This window comes from Geotrypetes seraphini, chromosome 9, assembly GCF_902459505.1.
Source record: "Geotrypetes seraphini chromosome 9, aGeoSer1.1, whole genome shotgun sequence".
In the NCBI taxonomy this organism is placed as follows: domain Eukaryota; kingdom Metazoa; phylum Chordata; class Amphibia; order Gymnophiona; family Dermophiidae; genus Geotrypetes; species Geotrypetes seraphini.
This window is the reverse complement of record NC_047092.1, coordinates 29,847,450-29,869,725: the sequence shown is the minus strand read 5'-3', so window position 1 is coordinate 29,869,725 and position 22,276 is coordinate 29,847,450. Positions and strand designations below refer to the sequence as shown.

The 22,276-nt window shown below is 41.5% G+C and overlaps 1 protein-coding gene and 1 pseudogene across 10 annotated transcripts in view; both read right to left on the bottom strand.

Annotated features, from left to right (window-relative positions):
* CADPS2 (calcium dependent secretion activator 2) overlaps nt 1-22,276 on the bottom strand; it is a 575,994-nt gene that overhangs the window by 284,297 nt on the left and 269,421 nt on the right. For all 10 annotated transcript variants that reach the window (XM_033958190.1, XM_033958192.1, XM_033958189.1 and 7 more), the window contains one exon: nt 15,093-15,159. In XM_033958190.1, coding sequence (XP_033814081.1) covers nt 15,093-15,159 — 67 coding nt within the window. The remainder of the gene's footprint in view (nt 1-15,092; nt 15,160-22,276) is intronic.
* On the bottom strand, nt 2,739-2,990 carry LOC117366620 (annotated as a pseudogene).

Sequence of the window (22,276 nt, the reverse complement as noted above, 5' to 3'; positions counted from 1 at the left end):
GTCATTTTTCGGCTACTCCTGCGGAACTGGCATTATGCTACCCATACCACTTCAGCTACTTATTGCACACCTTACGTATTCCAGGGGGACCACCACCAGTTGGCAAACTATTATATCAACCGCTGCGTCAGGTGTGGAGGCGTTTATGCAGACAATTAAAGATAAATCCTACAGCCACAGCATATTTGCCATTTATAGATAACAATGATTTTCAACCTGGGACCTCGAGATTTCCTACTTCGGTGTGGAGAACTTCTCACCTACAATATATTTCACAGGTGATAACAGCACAGGGACTGGTGCCATCATTCACTGTTATGATGGCTGAATATAACTGGACTTCTAGGGACTGGTTAGCTTATGCACAGATGACATCTTATGTTAAATCACTACCACCGGCAGGACTTACAAGTCATAGTCAGGAAGTTATCTCGGAAGCGCTATGCCTGACGGCCCAGACTCATATCCCATTGAAATTCCATTTACGTTTTTTGAGAGAGAGTTTGGAGCCCATTTCCTACGACAACTATGCAGCCCGTTGGTCAGGGGATATACATTGTGAGGTGACTGGACAGCATATCCAACAGGGTCTTCAAGCAATCTTTAAAATAACGGGACAAGTGACCCTTATTGAATTGAATTATAAATTCTACCTACGACTCTATAGAGCACCGACATATCTATATCGTGCTAAAATCAGTGCGACGGACACGTGTGCTAAATGTGCCCAACCAGGAGCTTCTTTGGGACACCAATTTTGGACTTGCCCCCTGGTACAGGGCTTCTGGAAACAATTACAACAACACATCGCTTCCATGTGGCACCATGGCTATGTTAATTGTCCTGAACTGTTATTCTCAATGGACTCCATTCCTCGGTTCTCACCGAAGGGATTTCGAGGTTTTATGACCCGAACATTCCTTTTGGGTAAGAAAACAATATTACACTGTTGGATAACATCAGATCCGCCGACAGTATCACTCTGGAGAATCTTGATGCTTCGTCAAGCATCAATGGAGCGATTATCCTTGACTTCATTGGATACCCCCACAGGACGAACATTTAGTTCTATTTGGGAACCTTTCTGGTTAACACTGACTCATAAAGCTCGAAGTAACCTATTGAACCCGTAATAATTGAACTGATGGAGGATGGAATCTTGTTCGTTTAGGAGGTTGGGGGGGGGGGGAAGAGGGCAGGGAGGGGGAGGAGGGGGACTCTACTTGTTTGGAATGATATTTACTGTTAACTTTGTTAAAACCAATAAACATATTTCAACATAAAAAAAAAAAAAAAGACCTTGGGAATTAGCTTCTCTATGGAGTTATGATGTCAGCTGTCACTCTGAGTGTGACTCAAAGTCAGCCACTGTGGTTTTTAGTTTCAGCTTTCAGCTGTGGTCCATGAAAGCCACCTTGCTCGATTGTAAATATATTCTTTAATCATTATAGTCTAAGCTTGGATACTGTGGATTCAGCAGAGGGATGCAGAGTGCAAAGCACTGATGATCCACAGTGGCCCTCACCAGCCACATTCACACAACAAAATTTGAGTTTTGTTTTTTGACTTTGGCCGAAACCAAGCAATGAGTTTTGGCTGCAGTTTTGGGTGAAAGTTTTCAGACGTGGCAGCTTTGGTCATCATCGTACGCATAGGGGAGGAGGAATGCATGAATCCTACTTTAGTAGGGGAGAGGAAGGGAGTGGGGACTTGTATACCACCTTTTTGTGGCTTTGGCATTGCAAAGTGGACATTCAAAGCGGTAGGCATAGGAGGATTAAGTTACTATTGTTCAGGGCCACAAAGAGCAGCTCTGGGATTTGTTCTCACAATTTCTGGGTGCAGAGGCAGCAGCTCTACCAGTGAGCCACACGGTAGATAGACCTGTTGAGTTAAACCACACAGATTCAATTTGTGAGGTTATTACGACCCCCCCCCCCCCCCTCACCACCACCACTATCACCACACTTAAAATTTGACTGAAAAGACATTAAGAATAAAACACATCAAAATGACAAAAGTGAAAACAATGAAGGGTAGAGCAAGGGATAAAACCAAAAGACAGTAGGCCCTATTTTAATAAGTTAGCATTTGCCATGCAATGAAATACAAGAAACATAGAACATGGCAGGTGAGAATGACTGCGAGACCCATCAAATCCACTCATTTCCCCTTTCTTTTGCAATATCACAACTTCAAGTTCTATTTTATCATCACTTCAATACTGTTAGAACGCACCAGTTTTTTTAAATTAGGAAATCTAGGTCAAAATTGAGATTTCCAACTATTTTACGAAAGGATTGTTGTCCAGACCAAATTTACTCTTAAAGTAAAAAAATGATCACACCACTTTATACTGAGCCTCTTTTAACACCACTATGCGGTGTAGGAAAACGTGAAAATAATTGTTCCAACCCCCCCCCCCCTCATTCACCCAAACTCAGCTTGCACAATTATGAAAAGCTCTTAAGATATACCTGGTTACTTCTGAAATAAGTGGGAGTTATGCTACACTGAAGGATTACTACCTTTAGGAACAATGAAAATTTGACTTACAATCTATTTCTTTTTTGTTATTATTATTAATCAAAAGCTTTAATAAAAAGAAAACACCTCGGGTATGTACAGCTTTTAACTATGTATATCACTTTGAAGTATGATTAAACAATTAATCAAATTTTAAATAAAACTTGAACCTTGATCCTTCTGCTCAACCTGCAAGTTTGTTGATGTGTCAACTATACTCGTTCCAAGGCTTCTAGCATGATGATGCTATTTCTTTTATTACCACCATTCTAATGCTGTGCTGCTGTCCACCTGGTGCCATTTCTACACATTCATCTATTACAAGATTCATGAAAGGATCAACCCCCCCACCCCCTCACCCCCCCCCCCACCAGGATTCCTTGGACATGTCTGCACCATTTAACTTCAAAGATAGTTTCTTGTCCATGAATTTTTTTCAGCTCAGGTGGATGTGCTTTACTCATTTTCTCCAACCACCCTGCTCCAACTCTCAGGTGAGTGCACGTGCTTGATGCCTCGCTCCTCTACATTCTATTTCTGACATGAGAGCAAGAAGCACCTGGTTTAGCACAAATTGTGCATGCTGTTTGCATTGACCACTAGGACGAAACAAATGCAAAAGATGTCTCCATACAGTAATATAGTCAGAGAGATGCCATATTAGCTTTAACATGAGAAGATATGCATGCTAATATGAATATGTCTAACAAATTTTATATGTTGTCTTGTTTCAGAGGCTAATTTATTCTGTCCCTTTAGAGCAGCAGCCTTCACCAATTTTGGGGGACATTTTGGATCCCAATGAGCTAACAACCATCAAATATCTTCCCATGTAAAGCCACAACACTTCTGACTGGTGTGCATCAAATGTCATATACACCATTAGCCCACCAAATGCATTCTCTTCTTCTACTGACAAATGCCTATTCCTTCAAGCATATGCATCTTGCAGTGCCCACCCATTCAGTGGTGTACCTAGGGTATGTGGCACCCGGGGCCCATCATTTTTTGACACACCCCCCCCATGTAAAAAAATATTTTTTGTAATGACTATGAAACGGAATAAATGGTCAGAATAGAAACAGGCAGTGAAAATTTTCTTATATTCCAAACATAACATAACATAAATTATGTCTGAATTGTCATGACATCAGAAGTACATATGGAGTAGTTGCAGGTGATGCTTGGGACAGTTCTGATTGTGTTAGTTCGGTTTTATGTGTTTTTTGAATAGAAGGGTTTTTATTTCTTTTTGAAGGTTTTGCAGTATGTGGTCGATGTCAATTGGTTGTAGGGTTGGGGGTCGAGTGTTGCAGCTCGAATGGCTAGGAGGTTGTCGAACAGTTTTTTTCTTTTGACATTTTTGGTTGGAGGGTGTGTGAATGGTGCGTGAGTTCTCCTATGTCTGTTTGAAGTGGATTGAATTATTTAGCTGAAGAAATTAGTTACCCCCTCATCCCACACACATTAATTCTCTTCCATTTTTGTTCCCATTATAAAAAACACTGATAAGTTCCCAGAAAAAAAATACATTAAAATAAGAAGTGAAAACAAAGGCCCCTACAGATGAGAACATAACATAAGAATAGCCTAACTGGGTCAGAACAATGGTCCATCATGCCCAGTAGCCCATTCTCATGGTAGCCAATCCAGGACACTAATACCTGGTCAAAACCCAAAGAGTAGCAACATTCCATGCTACCGATCCAGGGCAAGCAGACTCTTCCCCCATGTCTTAATAACAGATTATGGACTTTTCCTCCAGGAATTTGTCCAAATCTTATTTGTTTATAGTTTTACAAATTGTTAAACAACAATGTAATAGAAATAAACATTTAAGAAGAAACATAAATTATAAATCAAAGATTTCACAAATTTAACTAAGTTCATAGTCCACAAACTAGGGAGAGAGAATCCTACACCTCCAAGGGAAGTTGGTTTTTCAAGAAATATTCATTCAAATTAAATTAGGAGATCAAACAGTTGGATTAAATTAAATTATCATCCTGGTTAATAGAAAAGGCAGAGGAGGGGCGGGACCGCGGCGAAGGAAGCAGCGCAGGGATCGCTGACGTCGCGATTCTGCTGCGGCTGCTTCATAGGTGGTGCAGGAAGGTCAGTGGGGTGAGCAGTCCTTCGGGGTTGGGGGGGGAATGAACGGCAAGGCCGGGAGCACCCCTCTCAGGGCTGGCACCCGGGGCAGACCGCCCCTCCCTTGGTACGCCACTGCATCCATTTCCCACTTTTTCCTGTGATCTTGGATAGAAAGGCAGAGAGAAGAGAAAAACTCAGAATGATGGGGACTTTACTGGACCCCAGGACAAGCACTGAAGAACACTGTTCAGAGAAACAGCTATCATTATTCAAAGAGAGCTTTTTTCAGCAGTGCTCCCAAGTGAGCACACAGAGGCCTTTTTACTAAACCGTGGTAGAAAGTGAACTTAGAATGCCCTTACATGGGTTTTTCCTGCATGCTAAGATCATTTTTAGGACAGCTGCAAAAATGGCTTTCTGGGCAAGAATCCAAAGCTCTACCCAGTACTGTGTTTGGGTTCCAACTGCCGAAATCTCCGTCAAAACCTACTCCAACCCATCTACACCCTCCCAGCCTTTGAAGCCCTCTCCAGCCCATCCTCCCCCAAACGGCCATATACAGACACAGACCGTGGAAGTCTGCCCAGTACTGGCCTTAGTTCAATATTATTTTCTGATTCTAGATCCTCTGTGTTCATCCCACGCTTCTTTGAACTCAGTCACATTTTTCCTCTCCATCACCTCTCTCGGGAGCGCATTCCAGGCATCCATCACCCTCTCCGTAAAATAGAATTTCCTAACATTGCTCTTGAATCTACTACCCCTAAACCTCAAATTATGTCCTCTGGTTTTACCATTTTCCTTTCTCTGGAAAAGATTTTGTTCTACGTTAATACCCTTCAAGTATTTGAATGTTTGAATCATATCTCCCCTGTCCCTCCTTTCCTCTAGGGCAGTGGTTCCCAACCCTGTCCTGGAGGACCACCAGGCCAATCGGGTTTTCAGGCTAGCCCTAATGAATATGCATGGAGCAGATATGCATGCCTATCACTTCCATTATATGCAAATCTCTGTCATGCATATTCATTAGGGCTAGCCTGAAAACCCGATTGGCCTGGTGGTCCTCCAGGACAGGGTTGGGAACCACTGCTCTAGGGTATACATATTCAGGGCTTCTCGATCTCATTGTGTTTATAAGCTTGAGGGATGGAACCGAGAGCAGATTCTGAGTCATGGAGCGAAGAGTTCTAGAGGAGTTATAGGGAATAAGGGGTCTGTCTGTAAATTCAGGTTGATTATTTTGATGAGTTTTAAATGTTAATAGCAGGATTTTGTAACTGATTCTGTGTTCTGCTGGAAGCCAATGTGCTTTGTACAGTAAGGGAGAAACATGGTCGAATTTTCTTGGAAGTATTTACACATGGAAGACACCAAGAAATCCCATTCTTTTTTTTTCTAAAGTTGATGCTTCAGCTGTATATTCCAGCAAATGCACCTGTATTTATTGACACCCATACACCTATTTTACTAGAATTTGGTAGACCTTTTATAAAATACATGGAGAATCATGGATGTCCCAATTCCTACCTCAACAAGTTAATAAGGCTTTTTGTGTAGTAACAATACCTGCATACAAGCTACTCACAATTATCCCCCCAAAATATAAGAACACTAGGGCTAGTAGATCTTCAGAGGGTTGTGTTCGTGAGGAGCTAGCTAAAATAAAGGTAGACAAAGCGATGGTCCCGGATGGTGTACATCCAAGGGTGCTGAAGGAACTTAGGGAAGTTCTGGTAGCTCTACTGACTGACCTTTTCAATGAGTCTCTAGAGTCGGGAGTGGTACCGGAGAACTGGAGAAGGGCTGGAGAAGGGATGTGATCCCTCTCCACAAAAGTGGAAGTAAGGAAGAAGTAGGGAATTACAGGCTGGTAAGTTTAACTTCTGTGGTAAGCAAATTAATGGAAGCGCTTTTAAAACAGAGAATGGTCAAGTTTCTGGAATCCTGTGGATTTCAGGACTGGCGGCAACATGGATTTACTAGAGGTAGGTCTTGTCGGACAAATCTGATCAATTTTTTTGACTGGGTGACCAGAGAATTGGATAGAGGATGTGTGCTAGATATGGTATATTTAAATTTTAGCAAAGCCTTTGACAGTGTTCAACACAGATGTCTAATAAATAATCTGAGTGCCCTTTGGATGGATCACAAAGTGATGGGCTGGGTCAGGAACTGGTTGAGTGGAAGGCAACAGAGGGTAGTGATCAATGGAGATCTCTCAGAGGAAAGGGATGTTACCAGTGGTGTGCCTCAAGGTTCTGTTCTTGGGCCTGTTTTTTTAAACATTTTTTAAAATGATATTGCTGCAGGGTTGTTGGGTAAGATTTGCCTCTTTGCGGATGATACCAAAATCTGCAATAGAGTAGACACACCGGAATAACATGAAGACCTGGTGAAGCTTGAAGAATGGTCTGAAATTTTGCAGCTAACATTTAATGCTAAGAAATGCAAGGTCATGCATTTGGGCTGCAAAAACAAGAAGGAACGGTACAATTTAGGGGGTGAAGAACTTATGTGCATGACGGAAGAGCGAGACTTGGGTGTGATTGTATGTGATGATCTTAAGGTGGCAAAACAGGTTGAAAAGGTGACAGTGAAAGCCAGAAGGATGCTAGGTTGCATAGGGAGAGGTCTGGCCAGTAGGAAAAAGGAGGTAATGATGCCTCTGTATAAGTTTCTGGTGAGACCTCATTTAGAATATTGTGCACAATTCTGGAGGCCGCACATTCCAAAAGATATAAAAAGGATGGAGTAGGTCCAGAGGAAGGCTTTTAAAATGGTGTGTGGTCTTCGTGATAAGGTTTATGTGGACAGACTTAAAGATCTCAATCTGTATACTTTGGAGGAAAGGTTGGAAAGGGAAGATATGATAGAGTCGTTTAAATACCTACATAATATTAATGTGCATGAGTCGAGTCTCTTCCATTTGAAAGGAAACACTGCAATGAGAGGGCATAGGATGAAGTTAAGAAGTGACAGGCTCCGAGTAATCTGAGGAAATACTTTTTTACGGAAAGGGTAGTAGATGCATAGAACAGTCTCATAGAAGAGGTGGTGGAAACAGAGACTGTGTCTGAATTCAAGAGGGCATGGGATAGGCACGTGGGTTCTCTCAAAAAGAGAAAGAGATAATGTCTATTGTGGATGGGCAGACTAGATGGGCCATTTGGCCTTTATCTGCTGTCATGTTTCTATGTTTCTATGTTATGGAGGTCTTATGCTTTCATCTACTGAAAGTATTAAAAACTCAACATTCAATCCAAGTACCAACCTTGGATTCTATACTTTAAATGATACACAATATGTTTTTACTTTAAATTTAAAAACAGTTGTACAAAATAGTTCCTTTAAACCCTGGGATGGGAGAGTCCAGCTGTAATCACTCTATGACTGGCACTATTGACAGGACTTAAGAGGTCAGGGGTGTGGGCAAGCAACCCAGCTGAATGCCCCCCTTGCGCTCTCAAATTGTTAGCAACACCTAACTTCTCAGGCTGTCTTCTTACCAGACTCAGTGCATAACATGCAGAGTGTTAAAACCATGCTATGTCCATGGAAAGATAGAATAATAAAATATAATGAACATGAGATGAATTTTCTTCCAGCCTGGTTGATTCCTAGGGCCAATAAAATGCCATTTTATGAAAGTGATGATTAACTGCACTGCAGGAGGCGAGAAGCACATTACCTAAGAAATAAAGATTTTAAAAAAGGCAAATTCTTCAAGGAAGGTAACTTTTCTATTACTACTGTAAAGTTTTCGCATTAGTCTAGGCTCCTATAAGTTCATTATGCTTGATATGATTTTGAGGTGACATGTACAGATTCTCTACTTAACTATCATATTCCCTAATGAAAGGACAAACTAGAGTACCATGAAATATCTTGGTGCACTGGGTAACACTTCAATCTTCCAGAGAAGAAAATTGAGAGGTGTTAATTCTCCTGAAACACTCAACCTTCAGCGTGCCAGGACAGTCTGTCATAGTTATGATCTTTTGTTTACTTAATACCCTACAACTAATGCAAGAATAATGGTCAGTAAATTAACAACTTAAAAACTGCCCATCTAACATAAAAAGTCAACTTACTTTCTATATTTATCTGTAGGCTTCTGTTTCCTTGTATTAGATTAATTTGGCAGCGTTTATGAGAATTCAGTCAGCAAATTTCTTTTTTTTTCTTCTTCTTGTTTACCAATTAAACTTAAAGGAAAGATTTCAAATTGCAAAGTGTAAAAAAATTAATACTTGTACTCTCTCTTTTTTAATCTTCTAGGATAATTTGATCTAGGTTTTAAAAAAAAAAAAAAAAAATATGCTCAAAATATTAACATTTGAAGGCTAGTTTTCAAAACTTCCAAAACTGCCATCCGTCAGTTTAGAAAAAGCCGGAGCGTACTTTGAGGTGAAGCATTCCTGAGTTGTGATATGGTTCAGGAATAAACTGGATGACCAGACAGTTTGATCAAGGGATAGTGCTAGATGTAGTGTACCTAAATTATAGCAAAGCCTTCAACATAGTTCTGCATACACGACATTAATAAACTGAGTGCCCTATGTATGGATCCTAAATTGACCAAGGGACCCTTTTACTAAGCTGTGGTAAGCATTAATGCATGCTTGCCACAGTTTAAAATCCACTACTGTGGGGCGTGCTCAGGTGCCCTGAAGTAGTTTTCAGATCTGCAAATGCTTCCCATGCCCTAAAAAAATACTTTAATTATTTTTTAGTGTTATGGGGTGTTTTGGGGTGGAGAGTAGGTATGCCTAGGATTAATCGGTCAGCATAGCTACATCATCACATGCTGAGCAATTGGCACAGGAGCTCATACCGTCTATAAAATACGAGGTGTTAATAACTTGTAGGTGTTAGTAAAGGGTTCCTGCACCAATGGCCACATGCTAATTGGGAAATTACTGTGTGGTCATTTTACATTCACTCGACTGCCTCAGCACACGGGAACCTATACTCTAGTCATAGTGCAGGTCACTTTTTAGCACAGCTTAGTAAAAGGGGTGGAAACTGGTTGAGTAGAAGGCAACAACAGGTAGTTGTAAATGGAGTTCACTTGGGAGGAAAGGTTGTTACTAGTGGTGTTGCCACAAGAATTGGTCCTGAGCTCAACTCCTTTTAACATTTTTGTGAGGGATATTGCAGAAGGTCTGTCAGGTAAGATTTGCTTCTTTGTGGAAGATTCCAAAATCTGCAATAGGGCAGGCATCTTGGATGGAATACATAGCAGGAAGAGAGATCTAGTGGAGCTTGAAGAGTGGTCTAAAACTTGGTAGCTAAGATTGATATGGGCTGCAAAAAACCCAAGGGAGTGGTACAATATAGAGGGTAAAGTGCTTTGGCACATAAAAGAAGAGTGGGGGTGGTCAAATCAGATGATCCTAAAGTGGCCAAACAGGTAAAAGGCAACAGCAAAAGACAGAAGGATTCGGAGAGGAATGGGCAGCAGGAAAACAAAAGATATAGTAGTGTTTCTGTATAAGTCTCTGTTGGAATCCTATTTATAATACCGTGCGCAATCTAAAGGATATAAACAGAATGAAGTTGTTCCAGAGGGTACCTTAGCTACTAAAAGGGTCAGTGCTCTTCATCATAAAGAGAATGGGGATAGACTTATAGATCTCAATAGGAACATTTTAGAAGAAACACGTGAGAAATATGAAAGAAATATTTAGATAACTCTGTGGCATAAACGTGATCCTGGGCAAGTCACTTCACCCTCCATTGCCCCAGGTATAGTTAGATTGTGAGCCTGCTGGGACAGATACTATTACTACTACTACTAATTATCATTTCTACAATCCCTGCTCAGTAGAGCTTACAATCTATTTAAAAACAAAAAGGACAAATAGGGGATAGGGAAATTCTCACAGAACAGACATGTGTACTTTACAACAGAATGGGAGTTAGGAGTTAAATACAACTTTGAATACATGAACATTAGATAGAGTGGGAGCCTATCGGGACAGTTAGGGAAAACCACTTCATCCGCACAGAATTGCAGGATATGCGGAATATAAATTATTATTAGGAATATAAATTATTATTAAGAAATTTTAGCCTAGACTTGAAACCGGAGCTAGGGAAAATGCTTAGAGTACCCGATTACTATTCAATATATTGTAAATCTCATTGATATCTGTGGAGGAAAAGTGCTATATCAAATAAAAAAAAAAAATAGCATAAACATAATGGAAAGGAAGCTTCTGGAATGAGGAAGCATAGGATGATGGTAAAAGGGGACAAACTTGAGCAACCTGAGGAAATAATTCTTTCCAGAAAGGGTGGTGGATACATGGAATTGAAACTCAGTGGTGGTTGTGGAGGCAAAGACTATCTGAATTCAAAAAAACAAGACAAGAATGAGTTGGCAGGCCAGATAAGCCATAAGATCATTATCTAACCATCATCTGCCCTCATTGACTAAGTTTCTATACCCTTCTTTCAGATACTGCTCCATTTTTCCAAGTTCCTCCACAGAAACACTCTTGTCCCTCCATCTATCACCTTTGTCCCTCCAGATACACTCTACCAGGTAGAGTGCCCAAAAAGACAATCGCGAGGGCAATGCAAGTCCATCGCGACGTCCATCCTGGGCTCCGTGATAGACTCATATTGCCTTTGCATTCTCCCTGCTTCCCTTGCTTCCCTGATGCCACAAAAGCCAGGCGCCTGCAGCCACTGCACAAGCGCCAGGCCCACAAGTCAATCGCTGCCTGGCTGGCCCCAAACTTTCTTTCCGATGTCAGAATTGATGTTAGGGGGGGGGGAAGGCTTCTGGGCCCGGTGCTTGCACAAGCCTGGCTTTTGCGGCATCAGGGAAGCAGGCTTAAATTGGTGGTGATGGCTTGGGGAGCAGGGAGAGAGAAAATGGAGGGAATGGAGTGTGTCGGGTGGCAGGGGGCAGACAGGGAGAGAGGAAGAAAAAGTTGGACTCATGAAGAGACAGAGAGAGATGTTGGTTGCGAAATGGAATGAGATCTGGAGGAGAGGAAACATGCAGGAGGCAGAAAGAAGGGAAGAAATATTGGATGCACAGTCAGAAGGAAGTGCAACCAGAGACTCATGAAATCACCAGACAACAAAGGTAGGAAAAATGATATTATTTTCAATTTAGTGATCAAAATGTGCCCGTTTTGAGAATTTATACCTGCTGTCTATATTTTGCACTATGGCAGTTTTTAAAGTAGGGAGCCTATGAGCATCAGGAGCAGCGCTGGGCATTCAGCGCAGCTCCCTGCGCTAAAAACAGCTATTGTGGTTTAGTAAAAGGGGAGGGGATATATTTGTCTATTTTTGTATAGTTGTTACTGAAGTGACATTACATATTTTAGGTTTAAACAATTTTAAGTCTGTCCCCATATGCCTTATCACAAAGATCACACACCATTTTGGTAGTCTTCCTCTGGACCGACTCCATCCTATTTATATCTTTTTGAAGGTGCGGCCTCCAGAATTGTACACAATTTTCTAAATGAGGTCTCACCAAAGTCTTATACAGGGGCATCAATACCTCCTTTTCCTACTGGCCAGACCTCTCCCTATGCAACCTAGCATCCTTCTAGCTTTCACTGTCAATTTTTCAACCTATTTGGCCACCTTAAGATCATCACATACAATCACACCAAAGTTCCGCTCTTTTGTCATGCACGCACATAAGTTCTTCACCCCCTAAACTGTACCATTCCCTCGGGTTTTTGCAGCCCAAATGCATGACCTTGCATTTCTAAGCATTAAATTTTAGCTGCCAAATTTCAGACCATTCTTCAAGCTTCGCCAGGTCTTTCTTCATGTTATTCACACCATCCGGTTTGTCTACTCCATTGCAGATTTTGGCATCATCCGCAAAGAGGCAAATCTTACCAAACAACCCTTCAGCAATATCATTTATAAAAATGTTAAGAACAGGCGCAAGATCAGCTTTGAGCTGAAATCAGGTATAAATCCTGGCATGCAAATTGAGCAAGCATCCCCACTGTTTTGTAATAGTGCTTGCATCTTTTAACACCTGTGACCCGTCCATGGCCACACCCCCTTCTGATTTACACATGATCCAAATTTCAGTACGCTAATGCCAACAACACAAAGCCACTCAACAGAGACAAAAACAATTAAGAACAGAAAAACAAAGAGAACCAAACTGAACTCCAAACACTACCTCAGCAAAACTAATTATAACATAGACTGGTAGCAGACTTAGGACACAGGAATCAATGGAACACCTCAGCTTTCTTGGGCAGGTGCTGGACAAGTCTAGCAGAACTCAAGGAAATGAAATAAACTAAGAACACACCTTACACTCCTTATCATCTTGCTAAACCGGTCCACTCCTATGAGACATACCACAGCTTTTAGCCTACAGGGAGGGAGAAGGACAACAACTTCCAGGACTGCTCTACGAAAGGCACTGTTCTGCCTAGCACAAACATCAAGCTTATAATGTTTGACATACAATCACACCCAAGTTGCAACCCTATAAACACTTTCTAAGGCATTGGTTCCGGAGTCAGCCCAGAATACAGCATGTGACTTAGTAGAATGAACCTTGAAGCCTTAAAGATTATAGGCTGACCTAATAGTCAATTTAATCCAGCATGCAATCAGACACTTCAAGGCCAGACATCTCTCACAAGGTCCATAAAAGAAGGCAGAGAAGATCTGACATTTAAAAAGGATGAGCAGAGAAGCACTTTATGAACAGTCAGCTTATGGAGCGTCTGATGGTCCTGACACTGAGAACCTCAAAAAAATCATTTTGATGAAATGAAAAATAGAAACCATCCTCAGCAGAAAGGATGAAACAGTACAAAGTGAAACAGCATCACAAAAAAAGGTCTATTTTAACAGTGAGATCTTTCACAGAGGCCATTGAACGGGTTCAAAAGGGGAGCCTGGTAAGAGCTGACATCACCAAACTGGGGGCAAAAACACATCACTATTGACATCACTACTGGGGGCAAAAACACCCACAGCGGTGATCAAATCAACTTAACTGTCCATAAAACAAGTACAACATTTGGCTGGGCTGCAAGAGAAGCCCTGCCAACTTTGCCTATGAGGCGAGTACTGCCACCTAGACCTTTAGTGAATTAAACACGAGGCCTGGATCCAAAGCACCCTGTAAGAATAGCACAAAAAAATAATCCAGGTAATTACCTCATGAACCCCCACCCCACCCTCAATTTTGTATATATTATAATAGTCAACTTATAATGAAAAAATAAAAATGAAATAACATCCATAATTCGTGATGAACATGCTCAGAAAACAATGTGCCTTTGAATTAAAATTTCTGGTTACTCTTTTCTAATCATTGCACATATCAGTTATTGTAGCTATTTTATCTTAGCATACCTGATCATAAATTGAGACTATAAATACAGTATAACATCTTATCTGAGATGTCAGTCTTGTGTTGATCACCATTGATATCAACTGAATATATAGTTTCCACCCTTACTGCTTCAAAAAAATCCAATCTCCAAAAGGTTGCAGGATTAACTTTTGAGTGCTAATTGTGATTTTTAATTTAATACAATTTTGTATGTGATTACTCTCATTTGATTATTATTTATTAAGCCCTATAAAAATGACAAGGTGAGAGGAATATCTGCCCACCAGGGGGATACCTCCAGCCAGAGCACCAGGTCTCAAACCCCTAGAGACCCTGATGAAGGCCAGCGTGTAGCCCATCTGAACTACCTCCAGCATCCCATTGATTAGAGGTGATGAGGATGTAGTGCTGGTAAAACAGGCAAAACCTACGTCCCACTGGTTCCACCATTGAAGAGACCCACTGAATCTCATTGGGTGTTCTTGGCCCTTCTGGTTGGGTTGACAGAGGAAAGGCCTGAACTAGAGAACCACAGGTGTGCATAATGAATTTAGGTGCAGCAGAAACAGACTTCCCCAAATGTATACGCCTGCCCTTGAACAGAATCATGGATGTTCTCTGCAGCTTCCCCATGTAACACAATCCCTTCCCCGTCTTACACAATGCAATGTTCTCATAGAACGCTAATCTGACAGCTATCCAAATAAAGTTAGGACAGCAAAAAGGCTATCCCAACTATTATCCAGGTCAGTGCTGAAACCAGATATTCAATACCAGCAGCAGCTGGTAGTTTATTAACACTGGGTTTCACTTCAACCACATTAGCTGAAATTTTTACCAAATTGCTAACCACTGCAGTTCAATATCAGCCCAAAGTTCCTGAAATTAATTTAATCAAAGTTCAATAAAACAAAGTCACCTACTTTAGAGTTAAGCCAGAAACTAGGACAGGATTTCCCCAATGAATATGCATTGAAAGCAGTGCATGCAAATAGATCTTATATGCATATTCATTGGGGAAATCCTGAAAACCCGATTGGATTCCAGCCCTCGAGGACCGGAGTTGCCCATGTCTGAACTAGGATATAAATTTCAGTATAAATCATAAAATCAATATACTAACCTGGACCAAAACAAAGTATCGCCTTTTCCATCGTTTCCAAACCTTCTGTCCTACAGCATACAGATACCTATGAAAGAAAAGCACAATCTATGTTCATGAATATTTGTAGATATGATTCGTTTTATAGTTCGGAACATTTGCTACCCAATGCCATTTCTAAATCTAATTCAGTTCCTGTATCGAATTTCTACAGAAGATACACACATATTTGGGGGTAATTAATTAAAATTTATTTATTGGGCTTTATTAACTGCCTTTATGAAGAGATTCACCAAACATAATAATAGTAAATTGACCAAATATAAACATAAATACAATAATCTCCCCACCCCCTTTTTACTAAGCTGCGGTAGAGGTTTCTACCGCAGGCCCAGAGCGCTAAATGCTCCAACACTCATAGGAATTCTTTGAGTTTCACAGCATTTAGCGGCTTAGTGAAATGGGGGGAGTGGGTTTAAATGAGGTAAAATTAGAATCAGCACACAGAAACCTAGCACTAGGATTATCATGAAACATTTACAAAATATACACATTTAACCATGGTAGAGAACGCCTATATATTAAAGAAAATAGATGCCTATTGGATTATTGTAATGTGCTCTATCTTTCGATATCCAAGAAAAATCTAAAAAGGCTGCAGATTATCCAGAATACTGCTGTGCATTTGATTTTTGGACTAAAACAATCCGATCACATGATGCAGTATTACCATAAGCTGCACTGGTTGCCAAGAGTAAGAAACATCATGGGCATTCCCTTTCTTATCAAGCAGCCTATTACGACAAAGATTTTTAACCATTATTGATTAGATCTACATCTTATACATATTATAGAAAACTTCTGAAGACTTTTCTTTTCTCCAAATTTTTGGCTAACTAAATCTCCGTGTATTACATTATTTTTGTATTTTCTCATAGCATAATTTTTGTTAACCGAAATGAACTTAGGGTTATGCGGTCTAGAAATATGTTATTATGTTATGCAAGAGTGATTTTTAAGTTCGGCTGTTTCTGTTTCAAGGCTCTCACCGGGTTATTACCCAGTTATCTCATGGATCATTTTATATTTTGCCAATAGAAAACATCTACGTGATCTTTGGCTCTTTGATTTTACTTCTGTAAAAGGATGTGTGTATAAACGCTTCTTTAGTAAGATCTTAGCATATCAGGCAGCATTATGGGATAAACAAATTAGTATGTATCTTTCTATCTCTACTTCTTATTTTGCATTTAGAAAATTTATGAAGACTAATCCATTTGGTAAATATTTTAATTGTGTTTATGCCGTGTATACTGGTATTTTAATTTTTGTTAACCGCACAGAACCGTGAGGCAGTATATAAGAAATTTTATGTTATGTTACCTACACTTAGGTGTGAACACATTGGCCATCCACAGAGTTGGCAGAAGGGTGTGCATTAAGTGCTGGTGATATGAATATAACTTATGCACCTTCTGTCTAGAGGTGCCCATGTGCAAGCTTACCTGTAAAACATGCAATATGCAAGATATTCACATAGTTATAGAATAGTGCATAGGCATATGGGCCAGATTCTATAAACAAACCTAGCAGCTAGGTGCCAGTTGGTGCTATTTGTAGAATCGCACACAGCGGTGTCTAACTGATCTTACGCACCAGTAGGTATCATATTAGGTGCCAGTATATTAGACCATGGTTTTCTTGGCCTAATTTACCGGCGCCTAAGACAATCCATGCCTAAACTCTACCCCTAACCATGCCTATTTTTCGGCTAGGCACCGGTCAGGTGCCTCATGTCTACAGATGCCTACATGGCACCTATCAAGTTAGGCACCTATCCGAAAATTATTTTTTTTAAATTGGCTTTTAATAGCACTGTCCAATTAACAGGGCTGACTGAACCAATTAAAAAATTAAGATAGGCGCCTAGATTGGCTAGGGGAGCTGATCCAGGCGTCTAACGGTGGGCACTTTTTATAGAGTCAGGGTCATATCCAGCATGTATATGGTATGTGAAAACATATGCAGGTATATGCTATATTCAGAATATTTATGCAAATAACTGGTGCATAAATGTTAGCACCTACTTTACAAAATTACCCCCATATTGGCCACATAGCAACATACATAATGAAAGTATTCTTAAACAATACTTGAACTGTGCCTATGGCCACATAAGCATGTAAATGGCCTTTTATAAAATAAAAAGAAATTTGCAAGGTTGCGTGGGAACTCACGGCAGCCATTTTTTTTTCCAATGAGACTATATGGGGAAGAGTGTAAGAGGATCGCTCCTGCTATGACTCACCTCACTGGATCACCAGTGACTAAGGTAGGCTTGAGAGGAGGCCTACGCTGCTTCTCAGAGACAAGAGGGAAGGGAGGGAGCGCACTGTGATTCTACAGCCGGCTGGCAGCTGGGACAGGACCCGACAGCTCACCTCGGGGAAGGGAGGGATTGCTCCCGTCGTGGATCAGCTCATCACTGGACCACCAGGATTAAAGGTGGACCTGTGGAGAGGCCAGTGCTGGGTTAGGGAGAGGGGGAGGGAGCAGGTGGGTGCACAGCTGGGTGGCACCTGAATATAAACCCTCGGTTTATATTCGAGTTAACATTTTTCCCTTTAAAAGGGGGGGAGGGAAATGTTATCTTAGTTTATATTTAACCAATCCAAACTAGGTAACTAGGGGCTAGGTAACTAGGGCCTCCTTTTATAAAGATGCGCTAGCAGTTTTAGCACACGCTAAAATGCCCCGCGCGCTAGTCGCTACCACCTCCTTTTTAAGCAGGCGGTAATTTTTCATCTGGCGTGCGCTAATCTTGTGCGTGCGCTAAAAACGCTAGCGCACCTTAGTAAAAGGAGCCCTAGGTCTCATTGCATAAAATGGAATCTGTGCTAAAATAGCACGGATCGTGGTAAAATAACCTGTCCTAATGGTAGCCCATGTCGATAATTTCCCCCCTAAATATCTACCTAGTGGTAGGATACGCTGATGGGCTGCATCAGTGCTGAAAGATCAACATCTCTATAAGTGAAGGATCTGATACACCGCCTTTCTGTGGGCACTGTCAAAGCGGTTTACATACAGTATATTCAGGTTCTTTTTGTGTCTTTAGTGGGCTCACAATCTAAGTTAAGTACCTGGGGCAATGTGACTTGGCCAGGGACACAAGTAGCTGCAGTGGGAATCAAACCCAGTTTCCTAGGTTTTCAGCCCACTACCATTAGGTTGCAGTGGGAATTGGAATCCAGTTCCCCAGAATATTTTCAGTAGAATTGCAAAAGTCAGGCTTTCTGCTCATAAAAACAATTATGTGACTCATTTTCAAAATTCTGTGTCCATAGGGAAAAAGCACAGCTAATCAAGCCTTTGAGGGGCTGAGGATGACATGCCCTTTCTTCTCCCAGATTTCCATTTTCACCGACTTCACCCGCAGAAGTCTAAAAGGAAAACCAGAGAGATTGGAAATGGAAAACAGAAATTGCAGCATTTATACTTTTTCCAATACATCTCACCTGCGCCCACCACCACTGGCCATCTCATTAACAACAGGGACATTATAAGAAGTTTCTGGAGATTTGGGAGCCATTGACAAAATTTTGCAATGAGTGATGGTTGATTTTGCCCTTTGATCATGGACGTCCAAGGTGGGTGGGTTGGAAAATATTTTTAATTCTTTAATTTGAGTGTAATTTTTGAATATGAGTATGGGGGGGGTGATATATCTATTTGTCATAGATTACAATTTTAATTGAATTTAAGTGCTTTTATAATGTAATATGATTGTATAATATGTTGCATTTATTTAGGGTTTCAAAATGAATAAAGATATAAAAAAAAAAAAAAAAATCAAAAAAATCATTAATTGAAAGTTTACTCTCAACATCAAAAGGCCAGGCACTATATCACAGATGAAGTGTTGCTTTAACGTTCACCTGAAAGACAGCACCTTGTGCAGTTCTACTCTCTAAACATCTGTGCACAGCTACAGATTAAGAAATGGCCCAGTGGGAAAATGCTTCCTACTGATCTAGCATGACTTCTAGTCCTATGCAGTATTTTCTAGGTAGTTTCATATCCATTTATTGACCAGGCCTGATCCTGTTGAGCTTCTGAAATCTCCAGGGATAAGGGACCAAGGTGATAGAGCTACAATTTGTGTGAGAAGACAGACTGCCCCTTCAACAATCTAAATTTAATTTTCTGGCATTGCGAAAAATAATGAAGAGCTCTGGCGTGGCAGAGTGGAGCGCTAAAGGCAAGGGGGATTTCAGCACCATGGATGTGTCATTTCTTATCTATGCCACATTAGACTGTTGATATGTGTGTACAAAAAAAAATAAAAAAGCTAATCACTCTGAAAAGTGAATGGTACACATATAACTATTGTTTCTATGGTTAAAAGATTTCATGCAGACATTTTATGAAACTACGTACTAAAACCACTCTCAAAAGTTTTATTAAAATTTGATTTGATTGCTTAACTTGATTTACTAAGCGAAATACAATTTAAAAAAAGATAAAAGACGTAAATATTATTCTTCCAAAATAGGTATGAAAACACTGGATACCAAGGAATTATTTAGTCTAGTCAATACTCTTTTTGATGTCACTCATTTAAAACAAGCTCCGCAAGATAATTGTCCTAGGTCTACTGAACTGGCTCATTATCTAATATAATAAAAGCCTACTCGCGCATGCGCACTCCCATCTGCGTGTTCCGTTTTCCGTGCGCTGTAGGGCACTGCAGATAGGAGTGCGCATGCGTGTGAATCTCTGTCTCTCTTTCCCCCGAGGCGGATGTCGGCCACAGCGGCTGTTTTCTCCTCCCATTGCCTGCGTCTCAACCATGACCCCCCCCCCCCATCTCCATTGACTGCCCAGCCTCACACCTGGCATCCCCTCTCTCCCTTGCCTGATAGCCTCACCTGCCCCGCCTTCCTCTTCCTGCCAGTCTCAGCCAGGCTCACTCCTCCCCTCTTCCCTCCCCCCCTGGCAGCCCTGAACCTGTTCTCCGTTCCCCGTCGCCTCCATCACCGCTCGACACTCTTTAATAAGATGCTGGGATCGCTGGTGGAGAGCGACGATGTCGGCCGCGGCGGCTGTAGGCCACTGGAGTTGATGTGGTATGGGCTGTAGGGGACGTGTGTGCGGAGCGGATGGGGGGAGGGATGGGAGAGAAAGTTTCTGCTCCTCCGGTCTGGCTGCCGCGTTATAGTGGGTGTGGCATATTCTCAGTGTGGAGGACTTTGTAAAGGTGAAAAAAGTGTCCCCCTTCTTACTCGCAGTGATGTCTCCGGGGCCTGTGGTAGCAAACACGGAAAATGAGGCAAAGAAAGGTAAAAAGGTAAAACTGAGGGAATGCGGGATGGGATTCTACCCAGGCTGTCTGTGCTTGGAAATTGAGAGTTAAAGGGGGAAAGCGATTTCACCCACCTCTTCCCACACCTGTCCATATGGAATCTAATCCATATCTTAGCCAAATCTCCTTTATCCCCACCTCTACTTGCAAGAGTCAATGCTGTTACCTACTTGCTGGCAGCCCTCCTTATACTCCTGACCCCAACTGGGTTTTCCTGTTTACAGCTTCACTCAGTTTTCAGTATGAAGCGGGTTCATGTCATATCATGGTGTTACAGAGAGAGGTCTGAGGATACCATTGGGGGGTAGGGTTTCAATTGGTGCAGGCTCTGGTGTTGGGGTGCGGTTGGGTGAAGAGGGTTAAAGTGGCACATGTTGGAATGGGGAGGGGGACAGTTGCATTACCGTGGGAAGGGCAAGGGAGAGACAACAGAGAAATTGGTAAAAAAGGAAGAAAAGCTGGGTGGGGGTGGAATATAGGGACAGGAAAAATGGCCTTGGAGGCAATGGAAGGAAGGATAGATAGGACTGGAGCTGGGGATATTACACAGGGCGTATATCTCTAGGCAGCACGGGGCTCTTATGGGCCTCTGGGAGGGGGCTGTCTTTACTAGGTGTCGCCGCTCAGCTGGGACCTTGGTTCATCATTTTTTGGAATGCCCATCCACTGATTTGTGGTTGAAGGTTCTCCCTTTTTTGGAGCAAATTGTGCACCATCCTATTCCATGTGACTATGGCATGCTCTTATTGGGCGACCAGAGAGTGTTGGAGGAGGCTGGTTTTTCATTTCCTCAGCGGAAATTTCTTTATTTAGCCTTCCTCTTGGTGAAAAAACTCCTCTTGCAATATTGGGTGTCTGATCAGGCGGCTCCCTTTAATCATTGGCTACATCGGCTTGCTCAGGTAGCCCACTTTGAAATTCATCGCACTCCCAAGGGGGGGGGGGGATTGACCTTCGCTGCTATGTGGGGTTCTGGAAGGCAGCCTTGTTGCTATGTCCTGGGGAATCGGTGGCACAGCTGGATACTCCCTCTTGAATCCACAGTTCCTTCTCTTTCTCCTCTCTTTTTCTCTTTCTTTTCTCGTTCTTCTCTCTTTCTCTCTTTCTTCCTGTTTAGGGGCTTTTGGTGCAGTTCACTATGAAAGGTGTGTGTTGGTATGTGTGTGAGGGGGTGTATGTGGAGCGTTTGTTGTGGATCGTATGGAGTGTCTGGAGTTAGTGCATTTATGGTATGATTGGGGGGGTTGCTCCTGTTCTTTATTTAAATCAAAAATTTGCGGATTGCGACTGGAGGGTACAGAGCTCGTCCGGCTCATTTTTCTTTTATGTGATTGCCTGCTCGTTTTACAGTTCGATTTATATTCCCTCTTTTTGGACCTTGTGTCCTTGTACCGTTGGATTTCTGTATCTTCTGTGTTGCATTTGTTAATAAAAATTATTTACAAAAAAAATAAAAAATAAAAAAAGGACTGGAGCTGGGACTGAAAATGTGATAAATGCAGTACAGGATCGATGAGGGCCAAAAGGGTACAGAGGACTAAGGAAATGGTGAAAGGTGAGATGCTGGGACTGGGATCAGTGGGCGGCAGGGTCTGGGCCAGGGATAGGTGGAGCTATTCTGGCACCCATTACTGTAACGAATGTAATGGGCTTAAACACTAGTTTTTTCAATAAAATTCAAAACTTTAGAGCCACCTTGAAAGGTAAAGATCTTAACGATTTAGAATTGTTTTCTTCTGTTGTTTATTAGATAGCTGCCCAGCAGGTCTATTTAAATCAGCTCCTGCATATTTTAAGGCTGAAATATTCACCTGATTTCATACACAATTGAACCATGGTA